The sequence below is a fragment of the Cygnus olor genome, chromosome 2 (assembly GCF_009769625.2).
Source record: "Cygnus olor isolate bCygOlo1 chromosome 2, bCygOlo1.pri.v2, whole genome shotgun sequence".
NCBI classification, from domain to species: domain Eukaryota; kingdom Metazoa; phylum Chordata; class Aves; order Anseriformes; family Anatidae; genus Cygnus; species Cygnus olor.
In genome coordinates, this window is record NC_049170.1 from 130,039,293 (window position 1) to 130,057,695 (window position 18,403).

At 36.2% G+C, this 18,403-nt stretch overlaps 1 protein-coding gene across 2 annotated transcripts in view; it reads left to right on the forward strand.

The window, feature by feature from the left end:
• Positions 1 to 17,928, forward strand: part of ZC2HC1A (zinc finger C2HC-type containing 1A) — a 44,477-nt gene extending 26,549 nt beyond the window's left edge. For both annotated transcript variants that reach the window (XM_040546120.1, XM_040546121.1), the window contains exons 8-9: positions 11,395 to 11,502; positions 12,164 to 17,928. In XM_040546120.1, coding sequence (XP_040402054.1) covers positions 11,395 to 11,502; positions 12,164 to 12,344 — 289 coding nt within the window. In that variant the 3' untranslated portion in view covers positions 12,345 to 17,928. The remainder of the gene's footprint in view (positions 1 to 11,394; positions 11,503 to 12,163) is intronic.
• Positions 17,929 to 18,403: the final 475 nt, after the last annotated feature.

The window sequence follows — 18,403 nt, forward strand, 5'->3', positions numbered from 1 at the left end:
CAGCTCTTCCAGAACTGCTCCCACACGGCTCAGTACCACAGGGTCCATCCCCCAGGAGCAAACTGCTCCAGCACGGGTCCCCCACGGGCGGCAGCTCCCCCCCAGACCCCCTGGTCCTGCGTGGGCTCCTCTCCACAGGCTGCAGCTCCAGCCCGGGGCCTGCTCCTGTGGGGGCTCTCCATGGGCCGCAGCCTCCTCCAGGCCACATCTACCTGCTCCACCGGGGGCTCCTCCACGGGCTGCAGCGTGGAGATCTGCTCCGTGTGGGACCCATGGGCTGCAGTGGGACAGCCTGCTCCACCAGGGGCCTCTCCACAGGCTGCAGGGGAACTGCTGCTGTGTGTCTAGAACACCTCCTGCCCTCCTGCTGCACTGACCTTGGGGTCTGCAGGGCTGGTTCTCACTCCTCACTCTCCCAGCTGCTGTTGCGCAGCAGTTTTTTTTTCCCCTTTCTTAAATCTGCTCTCATAGAGGCCCAACCAGCATTACTTATTGGCTTGGGTCTGGCCAGCGGTGGGTCCCTTTAGAGTCAGCTGAAACTGGCCCTTATCTAACATGGGGCAGCTTCATAGAGGCCACCCCTGCAGCCACCCCACTACCAAAACCTTGCTACGTAAACCTAATACGTTCCACACCTCACCTCTGTGAAAAGCATATTTAAGAATAATCACAATGTACTCTTACATGACAATCATCACAGTCTTCACAAAGTTCATTTGCATAAAAAAAGAAAAAATTCCCCACACCATAAGAGATATAACATCATCATAAAGTTGACAATTTACACAAACTCCACCCCTCGTCCATTCACATTACTAAAACACATTCTTCACAATTATTACTTTCTTAAATTCTTCACAACTATTACATTCATAAACAACATCCAGTCCATGTTTTGCCCATTAGTTCGCTGAACTATCATCCTTATCTCAAATTCCTCGAGCCCCACGTTGGGTGCCAAAAAAGACTGTGGTGGTTTTACCTTTCTGGGCAGCTGAGCTCCACCACAACTGCTCTCATCCCCCTTCCTCCTCAGAAGAGGGGGAGATGAAAGTATGCTGGAAAGAAAGAAAAAAAAAAACCTTGTGCACTGAGATAAGGATAATTTAATTAAAGGGAAAAGGAAGAGGAAAAAAAAAAACAAGCAAAGGCTGCACAGAAGTACAGAGAGAAATTATTTTCTACTTCCCATCAATGAGCAGTGTTTGGCCATGTCCCAGGAAGCAGGGCCTCAATACATGTAGCTGTTGTCTGGGAGGACAGACATCTTCGTAACGAGAGCCCCCTCTCTCCTTCCCTTTTCCCACCTTTTATTGCTGAGTGTGTGACACCATATGGCATGGAATATCCCTTTGGTTGGTTTAGGTCAGCTGCCCTGGTGATGTCCCCTCCCCACCTCTTGCCCACCCCCAGCCTGCTGGCTCTTGGGGTCTTGGAGGGAGTCCTGATGCGGTGCCAGTATTGTTCAGCAATAGACATAACACTGGTGTGATACCAATGCTGTTCTAGCTACACATGCAGAGCACAGCACTGTATGGGCTGCTGCAAGGAAAGTTATCTCCACATCCCAGTCAGACCCAGTACAAGTATGTATGTGATCAGTGTGTTCTGCCTGCAGTCCTTCTCACTTCTCTGTTCTTTAAAAAAAAAAAAAAAAAAAAATAGTTCTTGTCTTTGCTAAGCAGTCCATGTGATTTCTTGGTCATTATACTAACCGGCCTTCTCATTGATAGAAGGCAATTTAATGTGTCCCTTTCCTAAGCATTCTGAGACCTAATAATTCTTTCCCTTTCTTTTGTCTATGCTGTATTCACGTCTGAGAACAAATTTGTCATGAGTTATGTTGAAGCAAGCAGATGTAGGAGTACCAACAACATGGAAAAGTTAGGTGTCTCGGTTTGGTCGCTAGTGACAATTTTGACCTTAATCCTCTCAGCCTCAGTATTGGGGGAGGAAGGGAGGTTTGAAATGTTTAGGGTTCTACTGAAATACCTCCAGCATTTATACTTACCTTTGATAAAATTACATCAGAGTAGGGAGTGAGACACTAACAGTCAGTATCCTAAAGTCAGAATGAAAATAGCTCTTCCTTATGAGCTGCTAATGATCTGATTGACTGAGCATGGTGTTTCAAATGTTCTGTTTTAAGTGCAGTTTTTCAAATGTTCAGAATGTTGAGAAACAATGCTTTTTTGTTTGTTTTGTTTTACTTTTTTTTTTGGTAAATATTCAATATTCCTACATACTTGTTTTGACCTGGTTAAATTCTAGTCTTTGGTGTAAGAAATGAGCTCCTGAAGTGTTATTCACTCCCTAATTTTGTGGGGTTTTATGTATAAAGTGAAATCTTCCATTTTTTGCCTAGATTGTTGTAATTCCAGATTTGACACAGAGGTAGTAAGGCTTGATAGAATTACAATTATAATGCGCGATGTCAAGGATGAATTAGATCGATATTAGTAAGGTAGGCAGCTTAATCAAACACTGCTTCTTTCTGTAGAATCATGGTACCAGTTCATTGTGATGAATATGTGAAGAGACAAGAAACGACTTTGCCGGCTAATGTAGCAACCACATGATTAAAATACACAGGCATGCAGTTTTCCTCTTGCTCTTTAGGTGGCACTCTTGAACTGCCGTCTGAAACTATTGTGACAGGCATCTGAAGCTATTGGTACACTTCTGTTAAAGGTGAAGGATAAAACAAACTGGGTCTTTCACGTGTTTAGCTTTATAAAGGAAAAATTCTGTAGCTTGTTTTAATATGAAATTCAACTCCGATATTACACTATTAATTTTTATTTTATAGGAACAGAAATGCAAACAGATTATATAAACTTCCTTTTTCAAATACTGTTTCTCTTCTTTTTCTCCCCAAGTAAAGGACTGCACTACAACATCATCAGCATAAGCTAGGTTAGCATTAGTGAGACTTAGCTGGTACATGTAGGTCAGGATGGGTCAGCTGAGCTCAACTGTAAAGAGTTTTCTGCCTGAACAGGGTAACATGTCCAGTTAATAAATATGAATGGAAGTGTGGCATAAGGGCATCATTTATGAGTCCTGGAGAAGCAAGTGAGAGCGCAAGAGTAGTGGGTCTCTATTGCAGTCAGTAGGAAAACCTCCATTCGCTTGAGTGAATATAGGATTTCATCTTTTTCATGTTGAAGAATAGGGAAAAGAAAAGTTAAGTCTACATAAATTGCTGGGCTTATATTCTGACAGTGAATGATGTTAAAATCCAAAGTTTGATGCATATTTTATAAGAGCACAGAATTTAGCAGCATGTATTGCATTTTTTAAGGGGTAGGGCAGTTCTTGTGAGCTGTTAGAAATAGTCCGAACTTCAGGAGGATAGGAAGAACCTACCCAATTTTTCCTAAGGCTAAGCAAACAGCCAGACTCCACCCCGCCATGTTTTCCATAGCAAAAACAAACTCTTTGTGGCCAGCCAGAGATCTTTTGCACATACAGATTATTTCTCATCTCTGCATATTTCATATGTGAACAGTAATATTTCTTTTATTGTGGCTTGGAAAATTGTTATGTTTTTCAGTATGGCAAATGTACCCTTAGAAATTACTTATTTTATTTTATTTTTTCAGATAAATTTTGCTATTTGATGTTAAGCCCACTCCCATGACAGGGAGTCATGTCGGTCAGTGGCACACCCAGTACAGCTGAAGTGCAATGTGAACTGCTTACCTAATCAGTGTCAATACATTTTAAATTCCACTTATGTTTGCATACAGTATGTGCAGCCTTTAAAAACAACATATCTTTACAGTACTTCACTTCCTTTCAATAGGACTGTAACTTCCACAGCTTTGTTCAGTGAAATAGAGGTAAATAAGTGTTGTAGTGGTATTTGCATTTCAGAAGATTCTTATGATTCCTATGATCGCACTTTTGGTTATTAGTACATGAAAGGGCTTCGCTTGTTTTTTTGTGTGTGTGTGTGTGTCTTTAAGTGTGGAAGGGATACTGTAGTTCTTCCTTTTGGCAACCGTGACTGCTGCTAGGTTACTGTCTACAGTATTCTACACTGCGGGTGACCAGAGTTTGCAGATAATGTTGGTCATTTAAAGTTCAGAAAGAACTAAGACAATCATGACAGGTAGGAGTAAGTGTCATGCAGTGTCAAAAATCTTGGTCCTGCTTCTCGATCCCTGGGAAATATGTATTTGGTCAAACAGGAACTGATTAAGCATTTCCGGAGTTAATTGGTTTGAACAAGAACATCTGTTTGTGAGGAGCAGTGGGAAGAGGAACAGTAGGGGAACTTATCTCATGTCCCGCGTTGTTTGGGGGCTAAATTGTCAGACCGAAATCTCGGTGTTCCCTTCTGGCTTCATAATAAAGGAATATCATTTAGTGTTGTTGAATTTTGTTCCTTATGAGGAGATTTCCTTTGATTCTTTACAGATGTAATACGGATTGCAAGGTTCCCAAGAGAAAATTTCCAAAACCCAAATTACCTGGCAAAATTTATAGGCTCAATGACTTTTAATATGATGTTATTGCAGAAGCAGCATGAGAAGTTGTATGATATAAATGTTGGAGGTACACAAGCTCCTTTTTCTTTTTTTTCTTTTTTTTTTTTTTGAGATATTAAAAGCTATATCAAAAATAGTGAGCTTCCTTGACAGTAATTAGCTGTTTAGTAATTTTCCTGGCATTACAGTTTATTAAGGTTATATAACAAGAGTCAGAGAACTCCACAGTAAGTTTAGAAAGTTATTTCTCTTGGTGTAAAAGTATAGCTTTTTCATTATTGTTTTTGTTCATTTGTTTTCCTTATAACTTCCCTTGAGTGGTAGAAAACTTGTAGAAAAGCTAATCTTCAGCTGCCCAGACATTTCCATCAATTTTGGTTTGTTTGTTTATAGTTCTCTGATTTCAGAAAGATCAATAAAAATGCTCAGATTGTTTCATCATGTTTCACTTGGGGCTTATATACCATTTTTTGGCAATAAGAAGAAACATTTTATTACATTACCAAGATGGGAGTGAAGATATAATTTAATTTTTGCAAGTTTACTGTATTGACATAATAATGCAAAATTTCACATGAAGTCCTGATTTTCCTCATATAAGCTGTGATTTCTCACGAGATACAGTTTTTCTTATGATCACATGTGGGAGGGGGGGATAATGTTGTCTTTTTTTTTTTTTTTTGGTTTGTTGTTTGTTTGTTAGTTTTTGATACTCTACTGTCCTGGTTTCAGGTAGGACAGAGTTAATTTTCCTCCTAGTAGCTGGCAGGGTGCTATGTTTTGGATTAGAATGAGAAGAGCGCTGATAACATGCTGATGTTTTAATTGTTGTAGAGCAGTGCTTACACCAAGCCAAGGACTTTTCAGCTTCTCGCTCTGTCCTGCTAGCGAGCAGGCTAGGGATGCAGCAGGAGCTGGGAGGGGACAGACCCAGGACAGCTGACCCAAACTGGCCAAAGGGGTATTCCATACCATCTGACGTCATGCTGAACAACATATAGGGGTGGCTAGCTGGGGTGGAGGGGGGGGCCGGCTGCTCGGGGATAGGCTGGGCATCGGTCAACAGGGTGGTGAGCAATTGCACTGTGCATCACTTATTTCGTACACATTATTACTATTAATACTATTATTATTATTATTATTATTATTATTATTGTTATTATTTTCCCTGTCTTAATAAACTGTCTTTATCTCAACTCACAGACTTCACTTTCCCATTTCTCTCCCCTATCCCGGAGAGGGAGGGGGGAGGGTGAGCGAACGGCTGTGTGGTGTTTGGCTGCCAGCTGGGCTAAACCACAACATCTACCAAGGCTTTCCATTTTGGAATTGTTATACATAGTAGTATTAAAAACAAAAAAAGTATTGCCAGAAGTATTGCCTGTGTATATGGTGCTGTCTGTTGTGAGTGGGTATTTCGATAACTAAAACAATTGTTTTTCTTTCAGGCTTTCTCTGGTCTTTTTTTTATCTCTATAAAAGAGAATGGAAGGTGTATTACTGTCTTTTGGCACAACATTAAGCCTTTACAAAAAAAAAAAAAAAAATTTTTTTTTCCTTCTCGTTAACCCTAAAGTCCACAAGACTTGTACTTACATCTTTTACTTTCTACCATCTTAATAAAGTTGGTATATCTTGTAAATATGAGCCTCCTCTTCTAGGTGTGATGAATTTGACATTATAAAAAGTATTCTTAAAACAAAAAAGCCTAAATGTGAGAGCGTTGTGCAGACTGTAAGGAAAACTAGCAACAGGTTTTTTTATTTGTTTGTTTTTTTTTTTTTTAATATATATTTTGGAGACCTAATACAATTATAAGTCTATGAAATATTCTTCTTTTTAATGTAAGAACACACGCACCCCCTTTGCTTGCTCGATTATTAAAGTCTGATTTGTGCCAGGTAAATGCCTTTTTTAGTAAATAGGAATTCTCTGGAAATACAAATATTTGTACTTTTTTTTTTTTTTGGTGATAAGGAGATTGACAGACTGCTATTTTAGTTATGAGTACCCCTTCATTTATTTTAATAGTAAGATGGACAAGTTGGGCCAACCACTGCAAACTGGAAGACATGCAAAGGTTTTATGACACTGATAAAAAAAAAAGAGTACCATCAAAAGACCAAATGAGTTGTTGCCTATAAAGAAGCATTACAAATCTGCTTGGTTTATCTGTTTTACAGAAACATTCCTCAAAACCATTTGAATAGTAAAACTGTGACCTTGAAAGATACCTGCTGCCCAGTATGTCTTCAGTATAAATGTTGTGGGAATGTAATTAGTATAAGTATCTGTTAGGTAAACTGCTTCATTGTAGGAATGGAAAGGTGATGAAAACCCCTTTTTCAGGTTTGATTTCTTCTGTCACTGATTCTAGACTAAGAGTAATATACTCTGTAAACCTGAGATGAAAATGAAGTTATATGATGCAGAGCTGAAGTAAACATTTAAGCCTGTAGAACAACTGATAACTGTACAAATATCTGTCTTACAGGCAAATGTTTTATGACAAAGGAAATTTATTGTGCTTTTAAAATCAAATATTTACTTCCCCTCCTTCTGTAAGGTAGCTATGATAGTCCAAGAATGTAAGCAAGGCAGGCTTTGTGATGAAAGATTAAAATCAAAGCTGCTTTGAAAGAAAAGGTGTTCCAATCGTTTAAAAAGGAAATAGTTGCATTGTAGTTAATGCTTCCATGTAATTTGGAAGGTGCCAAATTCAAATGGGCTGATTCTTCATAAATAATACCTCAAAATACACTGCAGAAGAGTAATTAGGAGTAATTACTAAAATAAATTATATAAATTCCAATTATATAGTCCATGTTTGGAATACAATGGTTTAAGAGATAGAAACATGTCTAAATCTTGTAATGCTGTGGTAGTGTTGTAACCAAAGCCGACGTATTTTTTAGACAAGGCGAGAATGTTTGAACTTGAATTCTTATTTTAAGAAGCAAAAGGAATAAAGGAGAATGGGTAGCTTTTTAGAGAGATTTTTTTTTTGGTGTGTGTTCTTTTTCATAGTTGGCTAGTCATGAATCCTGTCTGTGTACCCTCAAAAATAGGTCAATTTTTCATTTTATAATACGTTACTAAGATGTTGAAAATTCTGCTTGGTGAGTTCCTAAATGTGCTTACAAGCATCCCTTCTCTGTAGAGCAGGGACTTGACTTTTCTTCTTGACAGAATTTCTTTAGGAGTATATGCATTTATTCTGCTATTCACATCCTCACTGTTTATGTTGTACTTATTCAAAGGACCACTGGAATTGTGGATTGAATGTGTCTTCCTTGCAGGAGGTTGTTGAGTATGTTACGTGCCGACAGCACTGGACAAATGCGAATAGCTACTAGCCATTGTTAAATTCAGTATGGCAATGCAGATGATGACAGTTTATGGTAGAGGTTCCTGGACTTTGGTATGCGTGCTGTTAGTCATTGGAGGCATACGATTTTGCACTGAAGTGTTAGCAGTTGTGAGTGATGGTGATAGCTATCAAGAATATCTGAAAATACCCTGTCTAGGAAGCAAACTTGATAGTTCAATATTCCATTGCAAAATACAACCAAATTGCAAGTGTATGAATGGAAAAGGTATGCTTCTCATACAAATTTGTTTAAGCTTTCGATTTTGCACGCAGTGGCAATTCAACTAGAGGCATAATATAAGTTGCTAAGGAAGAGAGGTCACCTTCAGTCTTAATTCTTCTGATATTGCACAGGATAATAAATGCCTGTAAAGGTATGTCAGAACTTTAAGGATTAAAGATAGCACTGTGACAGCTTCACCTGCTGTCAGGCTCCACCAGTATTTCTCATTATACATGTTAGAACATGTATATATGTATGTTGTATACATATACATATATATATATATAATTATACACATATATATATATTACATTACATAATATGTAGAATATATAATTATGTATGTAGTTATGTATTTATACCTACTGGACAAATGGATAGAAATAGCAGAAGTTAGACAGACTGGGAGACCAAGCTGCAGTGACAGAAACGGAGATAATGAAGAATGTCTGGCAGTGTTGGAAGACATCTGTCTCCATAGATCAGATTGCAAATTATGGATCCAGTTTCAAGATTTGTAATCAAATATACACTAAACCTGATGCTAATTCTAGTGTCCAGATCTGGGGTGCATGAAGTTTTAGACAGTAGCAGCCTTCTGCTATTGATTTACTTGTTGAAATAGCAGAAATCATTGCAGTTAACTATAATACTAATATTAAGCTTCTATTTCAGTCTGAAAATAGCTCTATTTTTTTTTCCTGCATTTTTAGAAAGAAAAATATATCTGCATATAAACAAATCTATTTTTGAGTATTTTGGAGTTAGGGTGCCCTGTTAAACCTTAATAAAGTTCTAACTTTTCATGTGACCACCTTGCTCAACAGACAGGATAGACACTGCACTTTCAATGTGTTTTTTGTTTGTTTGTTTTGTTTGTTTTTTATTTTTTCCTGGTTTCATTGGTAACTGATGTGCCATATTGTACATTCAAATCATGTTCTTAAGAGACTGATTTTGGGGAATCTTCTCTAATATACATATTATTAAAATATCAGTTGACTTTATTTTTAGAGACCCTAGAAAGGTGAGGGTATATTATTATACATATTTTAAAGAAGTGAACAGCTGAAATACAGGAAAGAGAAGTGGACTATTTTTCACATCAATTTCTTTCAAATATCTAGGACTTTTTTTTTTAAGTATTCCTTGCGTTATGTAGGAAATTATTGATTCAAAGTGTACCCTGAACAGATTTCATTTTAAGAAATTAATGCTCTCAGTTTTGAAAAAGTAGCGTGTTGGTCCCAAATTTGGAAATCTGAAGAAAACTGTGATTCATTAATAGGTTAGAAAAGTTTGGTTTAAATTATTTGGAATTCTCTAAACAGGAATTGGGACACAATTATGGTCCTCATTGTTTGATCATCCCTGATTCATGAGATCTACCATTTCTGTGTCTGCGGTTGAGTTATTTTTATACATTTTTCTAGCTTCCATAATAAATAAAGTAAAAGTCCAGTATATTTTTCTGCACTATTGAGCTTTAATGAATTTTACTTGTATTTAAGGCGTGGTCTGTCTCCAATCTAAAATGAGATGGAGGAAATAACACATGATAGTTTTTAGTATCTGTACTGTTATGTGTACTTGTAACATCATAATGTAAGTTACACTTAGAACTTTTATCCTGGAATTCTGTAGCTTCTGAAAAACTGACATAACTTTTAATGTTATTTCAGAATTAAAACCTATGTAGTGCTTTTCAGTCTACACAATGGTTTAAATAAAATCATCTTTAGAATCTCTTTTGCCAGGTAAGAGCGCGCAAAAGAGAACTGAAGGAGAAAGTTGGTGTTCTGCCCAGTGAGACAGAATTTTTGATAGTTCCAATTTACCTGTTGAATGTAAAAGCCATTCTTGTTAAACTTGAATACGTTTTCTAAATATAATTTTCACTTGATTTACTCTTAAATTTAGTTCCTGGTTTCCATTTTTATTCTTAATCATTTGATCACTTTTCCACTGAAGTATTTGAGTGATTGGTTCTTAGTGGAAGGAACTGAAAAACCATCCTTAGCTTATGTTCACAACATGAAGGAAAATGGGCTTTATGCAATGAATCGTCTAAAATTCAGGAGTTATGACACCGATCATCAGTTGTGTCATTGCTGTATTTGAAGTTATTGGAACTGAATGCTTTTCTTTATATTTTGAAAAGCAAGCCAAGAGTAAGCTGTTTATAGTTTTGAAAGGAGAAGTTAGGTTCATCTGGAAAAAATCACTACTGGGGTTTTTGTTGCTGATTGGGCTCTTGGTGACTAACTTTTTGTGAGATCTTGTTTTAATATTTCGTAATGTCCATGAGATTGTCCCAACTTAAATTTCATTTATGCATCAGTGCTCAAGAATGTGAACAGAAAAACTTGGTGGTCAGGCACAAGATGTCATAGTCACTCTGAAGCCTTGCCAAACAAGAAGAAATCCTGGTGAATAGTAATTCTCTTGAGCAATGAAGAAAAATTCTGTCCTTGATCACTGATGATAAAAGAATGTCCCTTCCTATCTTTTTTCATTGTACTTCTGAGATTTTACAGGGGATTCTGATGTTCTTACCACTGACCAGAGCAAGCACTAAAATGTTCTGCATGTTTAGGATGTGCTATTAATTGCGTAATGACTTATAAAACCCATGAGTCTTGAGGAAGGTAGCTTTCACAGCTCTGTGGATGTACTATTGAAGCCAACTTTGAAACACTGTGGCAAGCTAGAAAAAAACTAGGCCCTAATGTCCAGCTGGACAGACCTTCCTTCCCCTCCTCATCCCCCCCATACATATGCTCTGGAGAAAGAAGGTCTGCCAAGCTTTATCTGAGAATTATGCGTCCTATGTCAAGTCTGTGGCTATTAAGAAAATATTACTTGTTTCATATTTGTCACAAAATATTGCAAATATGGTATCTTCTGTAAATTCTTTTTTGCATTGCATTCAGCTACCCTGTATTTTTCTGAAAGTCCTGACAACACTATAAAGTGACTTGTAGTCTGTCAAAGAAGACCTTAGAATATACTAAATGATCAATAGTGCGGGTTCTACCTGTATTTTGGTGTGATAACAAGTGAAACAGGAAGGGACTGGCTGTGCAATTTAGCTTGGCAGTGTAAGATTCGAATCATATTTAGTCCAGTGCAGGCAAGTTCATGGCAAAGCTTTTCTGTCTTTATTTTAGGAAATAAGTTGTATTATTCATACAGTGAATTGATTGTTGTGGATTGTTGAATTAATTTTTGTATATAATTTATAAATGCCTTTCCTTGTGTAAATTTCTGTTTATATAACTAATTGGGTATTTATTCTGTTTTAGAGGTGTATCAAAAGCACGGACATCAACCCCTCCTAGTGTGGCAAGAACCATGAGCACGGGTGCTCTACCAAACAAAAGAAAAACAAGCAATTCAGACAGTTACTCAAGGTAGCTTTTGGTTTTATTATTTTTCCCAGCAGTAGAACCTTCATTTAAGGGGAGTACTCACTGCAGAATAAGTGGGGGAAAATGCTGTTCTCTGCAGTTAACAGAGAATTCATGGTCAATTTTAGATGCCCGTTTTAGATGCTCAGAATGTATTTTCCTTATTTGCCATCTAATACAATATCACTGTCAGATAAGATGTGCACAGAAGACTTTTAGAAATGTCAAAAACCTCTTAGTCACTGAAAAATTGGGTGAATGATCATTCAAATGGCCAGTGGTTCACTTGAAGTTAAATGAAATTTACATCTACAGCACAAAAAGAAATTGTCCGGCACATACCCTTTTAAAGGGCAGGAGGGAAATTATATTTCTTTTTTAGGCTATTTGCCTTTCCTGTTTTGACAAGCTAATTTTTAATGTTTCCAGATTATCTGGTTAACCTAACTAGTGACTCAAACACTTCATTGTGCTCCTAAAAATTGGGGAATCTGGGTAAACTTACAAGGTGGTGGTAAATGGCAAATAAATGCAAAGTGTAAGCATGAAAATGACAATAACAATAGCAGTAATTCCCTGAAAGGATTTAAATAGTTTTGCATCAAGTTATACTGAACTGAGTTACAGTGAACGTTTTTCATCTGTTTTTTTTTTTTTTTTTCAGGCCTGATGGTAAAATAGGGTATGACAGTGGAGACTACTCAGTCAATGGTGGAAGTTCAAAAAGCAGTGAAGGAAATTCACCTGTACAGTTATCTAAATTCTGCCATGAATGTGGAACAAGGTATCCAGTGGAATGGGCAAAGTTTTGCTGTGAGTGTGGAATTCGAAGAATGGTTGTGTGAACACATTCTTAACAGCCAAGAGAAAAAGAGAAATTGGAAGCATCTGCAATGTACTGCTGCATGGAAAGCTAGAGCACTCCTTCCAGTTAGACTTCATGCTGCAAATGTGTTGAAACATCATATTGTAATTTTCTGAGTGCAATCTTCCGGTTACGTAGTAATTTATGTATAAATATATATACTGTATATAAAAATAGCAGGTACCTTAAACTGTGCCATTCATGGAAATATTCTTTAATCTCTGCTGGAAATATTTTAAAGTATAAAAACATGTTAAGTAACTTAGGTAGCGGAAGTGGTTCAGTGTTATTTTTCTTATATAATCCTACTAGATAAGGCATTATTTAAATCACTTATGTAGGTTAACTCACCCATAGGGAACTAACGATGAAAAACTTCTGTGTCAAAAGTTTCTTTGTGGAGGCATTTCCTTCATATGTAATATTAAGTAGATGTTATCTATGTTCTAAGTGAAAACAACATAAGCAACTTCCTAGAAATCTCTGGTTAAAAGTGCAAAAAGAGTGGATCCCTTCAAACTATTTAAACAATTACTTCACAGTAATATCCTAAATGGACTTTACAGTTACTTCCAAGGATTTTTTTAATTATTCAAAGAGGAAAAAGTCTGAAAATTCCATTCACATATAAGAAAAACAAAATTTGTGTAACTTTCCCCATTCTGTTTTTGAATAATAACTTGTTAATATTTTTATGTACTTATAAGAAGAAATATGATATCCTCATTTTAATCAGTTCCTTTTGTTCCAAAATAGTTGTCTTCGTCTTCTTGTGTTCTCCACCATGACTAGCATGTGTAAAAGCTCTTTGCTTTTGTCTGTAAAGGTTTCCAAAAGTCCTACTCTTTTTTTCTTCCCTTGTCTCCTGAAGGAGAGTCTGTAGTTACTGTACCTAAATGTTGAACTTGTTTTAAAAACAACCTTCTTGATGTATCCAATACAAAAAGAGATCCATAAAATGTATGCTATTAGAAGAGTAGAAATTGATATAAGTAGCAACTGCTTTTATACCTCTCCCTGTGCAAACAGCAGGTCCATATTTCTTGAGTTAACACATGATATTTTTTTTCTCTTCAATTCTGTATGTTCATGGGCTCTCAAAGCAGCCTCTTAAAATTAGTAACAGACTTCACATCAGTTCATTGGTTAGAAGGGTCAGGCCCTGGAAGCTGTTTTTTTCATTCTTTTAAAATAAATGACACAATCTATCAGAGCTATTCACAAGCTGAATCACTTAACTTGTATCTGAATGTAGTAATTTGTTTTGTGAAATTTTATTTTGAAATACTGGCACCATCTTAGCTATGCGTGGAAGAACAATCTGAAAGACCTTAATTGTGCCTTTCCCACAACACACTCTTTTTGTCAGAAATGGTTACTTTGAGCTCACCGTTAGAATTGTTTTTTATACTTTCTTTGTAGCTTTTGCAAAATCTGCTACAGTGTTGCATTATAGCAACTTGAATGTTGTTTGCATTTTCAAAATTTGTGATTACTGTCAATGGGGCCTATTATGGAGAAACCGTGATTTAAGACATGCATCTCCAAAACAGGTTCCAGTCTTGGAAGATAAGAGATTTAAGAGGCTTGATGTAGTCATCATGCAGGCTGTAAACTTTTGATATTTCAGAATTATTTCCATGGAAATAATATAATTCATAAAATATGGATTATATGAAATTGTCTTACACTTTTTATACAAAATTATTTCTAGAAATTATCTTTTCATTCAATGTAGCCTTGTATTATTGTAATTTACATAAGCTGGCGGCTGAGCATGATAGGATGGATGACTGTTAATGAGAGATCTGACAAATCTTAGCCAGTTTATATTTTACATAATTTAGGTTCTAGGATTCTTTTTGGCACATTCATATTTGTACTTGGAAAAATTGCAATCCTGCATCTTTAGCATAGATAAGTTTGCTTTAGAAAATTTGTCCTGGACTTGGGCCATGGAAGTCTGCAGACTGAATTACTGGAAGTTGTGAGTATCCATCAGAAAAGAGAAATCCAGCATAGGTTTGGTTGGTTAGTGAATTCATCAAAGAATCATTTCCTTTATCTGAGTTGATGAATTTCCAGTTTGTTTCTGCTGGAAAAAAAAAAAAGCTTTTCACCCCTTACTGAAAATGCATTCTACAAGGGAAATTTTTAAGGAAATATATATATTACAGGTTTTCAAGAAGTGATGGAACTGTTGAAAAATATATTGACCATTTAGGCTTCCTAATTTTAAACCAATTCACATACAACAATGATAATTTCTGCCTTTTGAGCTTTGTGTAACTCTTTGCTTCCAACGTAGCATTTAGGAAATTACTTGAGTGACACCTTTATATTTTTTTTATGCTTCTGTGATTTATGGCAAGAACTAGACAGGAGATTAACCTCAACTGAAGGAAAAACTTTAAAAAAGATTTCCTGAACTTTTAATTTGGCTTTACAGGAAAGTCTACTGAAGTGTTAATGACTGTTGATAGTCACATTTGGTAATGTGTATGCGATAGAATCTACAATAAAGATAAGAAAAGAATGAAAATATAATTGACTATGCAGTTTATTACTGTATAGTGAGACTATCAGAAGGCTGGTGTGTTTCTACTTTCAACTGGTTTTGTCACTGAATGGCAGGTTTTGTTACCAATAGTAGGCTGTATTACACACATTATCAGAACAGATCACAGTAATTCCATCTAAATATTTATTTGCGAATAGATTTGTTTTCATAATGCCCTGCAGAACTGCATATGGAAAATAAATTGATTATAGCACTTAAGGAAAATATAAACTGGTAAGGGAGACGAGTAAAGACTCCGAATTTTGAATCTTTAGGTATATTACATTTGTGAAGAAATTCCTGAATTCAATTTATTAATAAGACCTAGGTCCAAAACATCTTGCCCTACTCCTCCCACTGCCCTTATGCCTTGCTTTTTCATGGGAGGAAAAATCATTAATACAGATGCTGAAAGGGTAGTGTTCCAGAATGCCTCAAGAATCAAAATTTTGATAATTGTTAAGATAAAACACCTAGATGAACTATCCAGCCCTGATGCACTTCACTGAGGAGTCTAAACTTAGTTAGTGTCATCTGCTGGATGCCTTGTTGAAAGATATTTAACTTAAAAGCCTAAATTCCTTAGATTTAATGTGTAAATCTATGATGATGTGATTACTCCATTTACCATCTGTCTTTCCAGTTGTGTGTTTGTGTGTGTGCATGTGTATTTTGTGAGAACTCTTGTTATACAAACAAAAAGTTGTTTCACTAAAGCAGAGTTAATACAAAACTGTACTGAATATTACTGGGGGATTGTGAAGCCCCAAACAGCTGACTGATGTACTTGCTGTATACTGAAAGTGAAATTTATTGACATGATTTTAATGTTACCTACTAACAGTGTCTGACCATATGTCAGACTTTCTTTTATTGATTGCCACTATATCTTCCTAAATTGCTTGCTAAGAGTTTCAATCAACAAAGAAGAAAATGATAGGGAGGGGAGGTGGATCGGGAAAAAAAAAAAAAAAAAAAAAAGGTCAGTGATAAAATCCCATGTAAAAAAGCAAGAAGGCTGTTGCTGAGGTCCTGGCTGACAGTGTTTGCATTCCTATTTTGCTCTTGCGAATATGTGGTTTACTAGGGCAGTCTACATAACAGAAAGGAGTGTAGGAGCATTGGGCCTGTAGTGATGCAAGTGCAATGGAATTCTGAAATATACTAGTTCCAAAGGTGAAAGCAGCATAGTAAAAGGCCTAGGCTTTATATAATTTACCTTTCACAAGTTTATGTATAATACTGTTTCCAGGTCTGAAACAATCTAGGGTATTTGTAACCACACAGCAACATAAATGTATGGTTATGCAGATAGTTAGACTCTTAGTCTCCCACACCACTACAGGAAAGTGGGCAGCAGGAGGAGGAGCAAACTTTAGCATCATTTCAACTTACACCTATGAAGTGAACGTCTAAGCAGAATTTTTCAAATTTGCCAAAGAGACTTGAAGAGCCATTAACCTCCCACAGGTGGATTTGAAAAGCTTGACCTGAGGGATTGCTTGGCCTGGGAGGCGGCCTGGAAGCCTGGGGAGCTCTCCATGGTGCTCTTAACACTGACCCTCAGGTAGCAAGGTACGCAAACTAGGAACTCCAAAAAAATGTATTTTAAGACCTGAGCTAATCTTCACCCGTCATGGAAGTTCTGTCATCTGGGTAAGACTAGCTCTTGATTCACCATTGCAACTAAGAGTTAGTGTCTGAAATGCAGTGTGTGAAAAGAACAGTTCCATGATGCACGCTTATCAAAGTCAGCGAGAGGAGGTATGGTGCAGTAGTTTAAACTCTAAGGATCAAGGCAATGTAGCAGTGCACCTTGATGTAGGCTAAGTAGTTTGAATATAAAATGAAATGGCATTGTCAACATATTATAAAGTTCTCAAGAACTGCTGGTTTCCATCACATGACTTTTGCATCTGTGCAATGAACAAATCTTTTTTATATCTTGACAGAAAATTGTGTTTTGTAAGAGTACTTGTTACAACTTTATTTTTCTTCAGTATGACTAAGCTATAAGTAATCATATGGATTGTATGAGACAGTGGAATTTCCATCTTTGAAATTGTTTTTGGTGACTTTGGTGAAAATATTTTTATTGCCTTGGAATAAGTACAGCTCATTCCAACTTGTGATTTTTTTTTTTTTTAAGTTGCTGAGTAAGGTTTGAATTACCTAGTTGTGTTGTTGGAAGAAATGTTAAGTAAAAGATTCTTAACTGTATTCAGCAGTTATTTGGTCGTTGCTTTCTTTCCACTATTCACAAGATAAGGGATTAATCTTGCATATTAATGGGAATTTTAATTTTCTTTTTGTATATGTATTGTTCCAGAATACCCATTTTCCGGAGGATCCTATTTAGCCCCATTTCATGTTTCCAGAAAACAACCTATTCATATATTCTTTTAAATAACTAGTACTTTTTCACAAAACTAATCAATAGGGAAATCAGTTTTCTCCAATATGAACAGTAGCTTTTGAGACAGTAAATCAAATATTCAGGTTGATATTGTTGAATAGTGAACTTAAGGTCTAAATGCAAGTGCATGGTTTTTCATTGTTCTATATTTGTATTTGGATTTCTGGCAGAAGTGCAGATGGATTTGGGTCTGATCTTGTAAAGTGTTAAGTATTCCATGACTGTTACAATACCTACTTTATATAATTGCTGTAACTCTCTAGGTGTTCATCCTTCATATGATACTTAGTATATATCTTCATAAGTTTATTTATTGATATTCTGTTTTTAAATGAAGTGTTCATTCATGTATTTGAGGTGATTAATTTTGTCAGCATTACATTTATTATTTTTTGTTTGCCTTGTCGTTCAGTACACTGAATATTTGTGTTTGTGACCATCCAGTGTTTCTTTTTTGTTGTTGTTCAGAACACCTGGGTTTCCATCTTATTTGATATATTATTTTAAACCACCAGTTCTGTTTTAATAAATGTGAATCACTACCTGATGCTAATTTGCCACTTGTTAACAATAAAGGAAATATGCCAATAAAACTTTTGGAAATCCATGCATTTTTGTAGCCAAATGTGAAATTGTCTTTAAAAATAGGATAGGGATAGGTAAAATCATTTCAACCTTATAAATATTGTCATGTCTTTGGTCTCAGGGAAACCATACCTAATGGGAGAACCCATCCAAAGTCTTCTCCTAGTGGTTTGTAGAGAACCACTTAGTTATCCATTTCAAAGGATAGGTTTTTTTTTCATTGACTTGCAAGATGAGATCTGTATTGCTTAGTCACCTTGAAAAATACTCCGTGCCAGATATTTAAGTTAGTAAGAGCTGCGCATGTAAAGTTAATTCTGTTATCCCTTTCCCAACTACATGGAGTGCTTAGTTAATATAGTGCCTATCACTGTGATAACCTGTAGTAAATCATTATTATTATTTATTTATTTATTTATTTTTAATAAGGCTGTAAGGTATAACCTGTAACTAAACCTGATCTAGGTTTGTTCTGCTT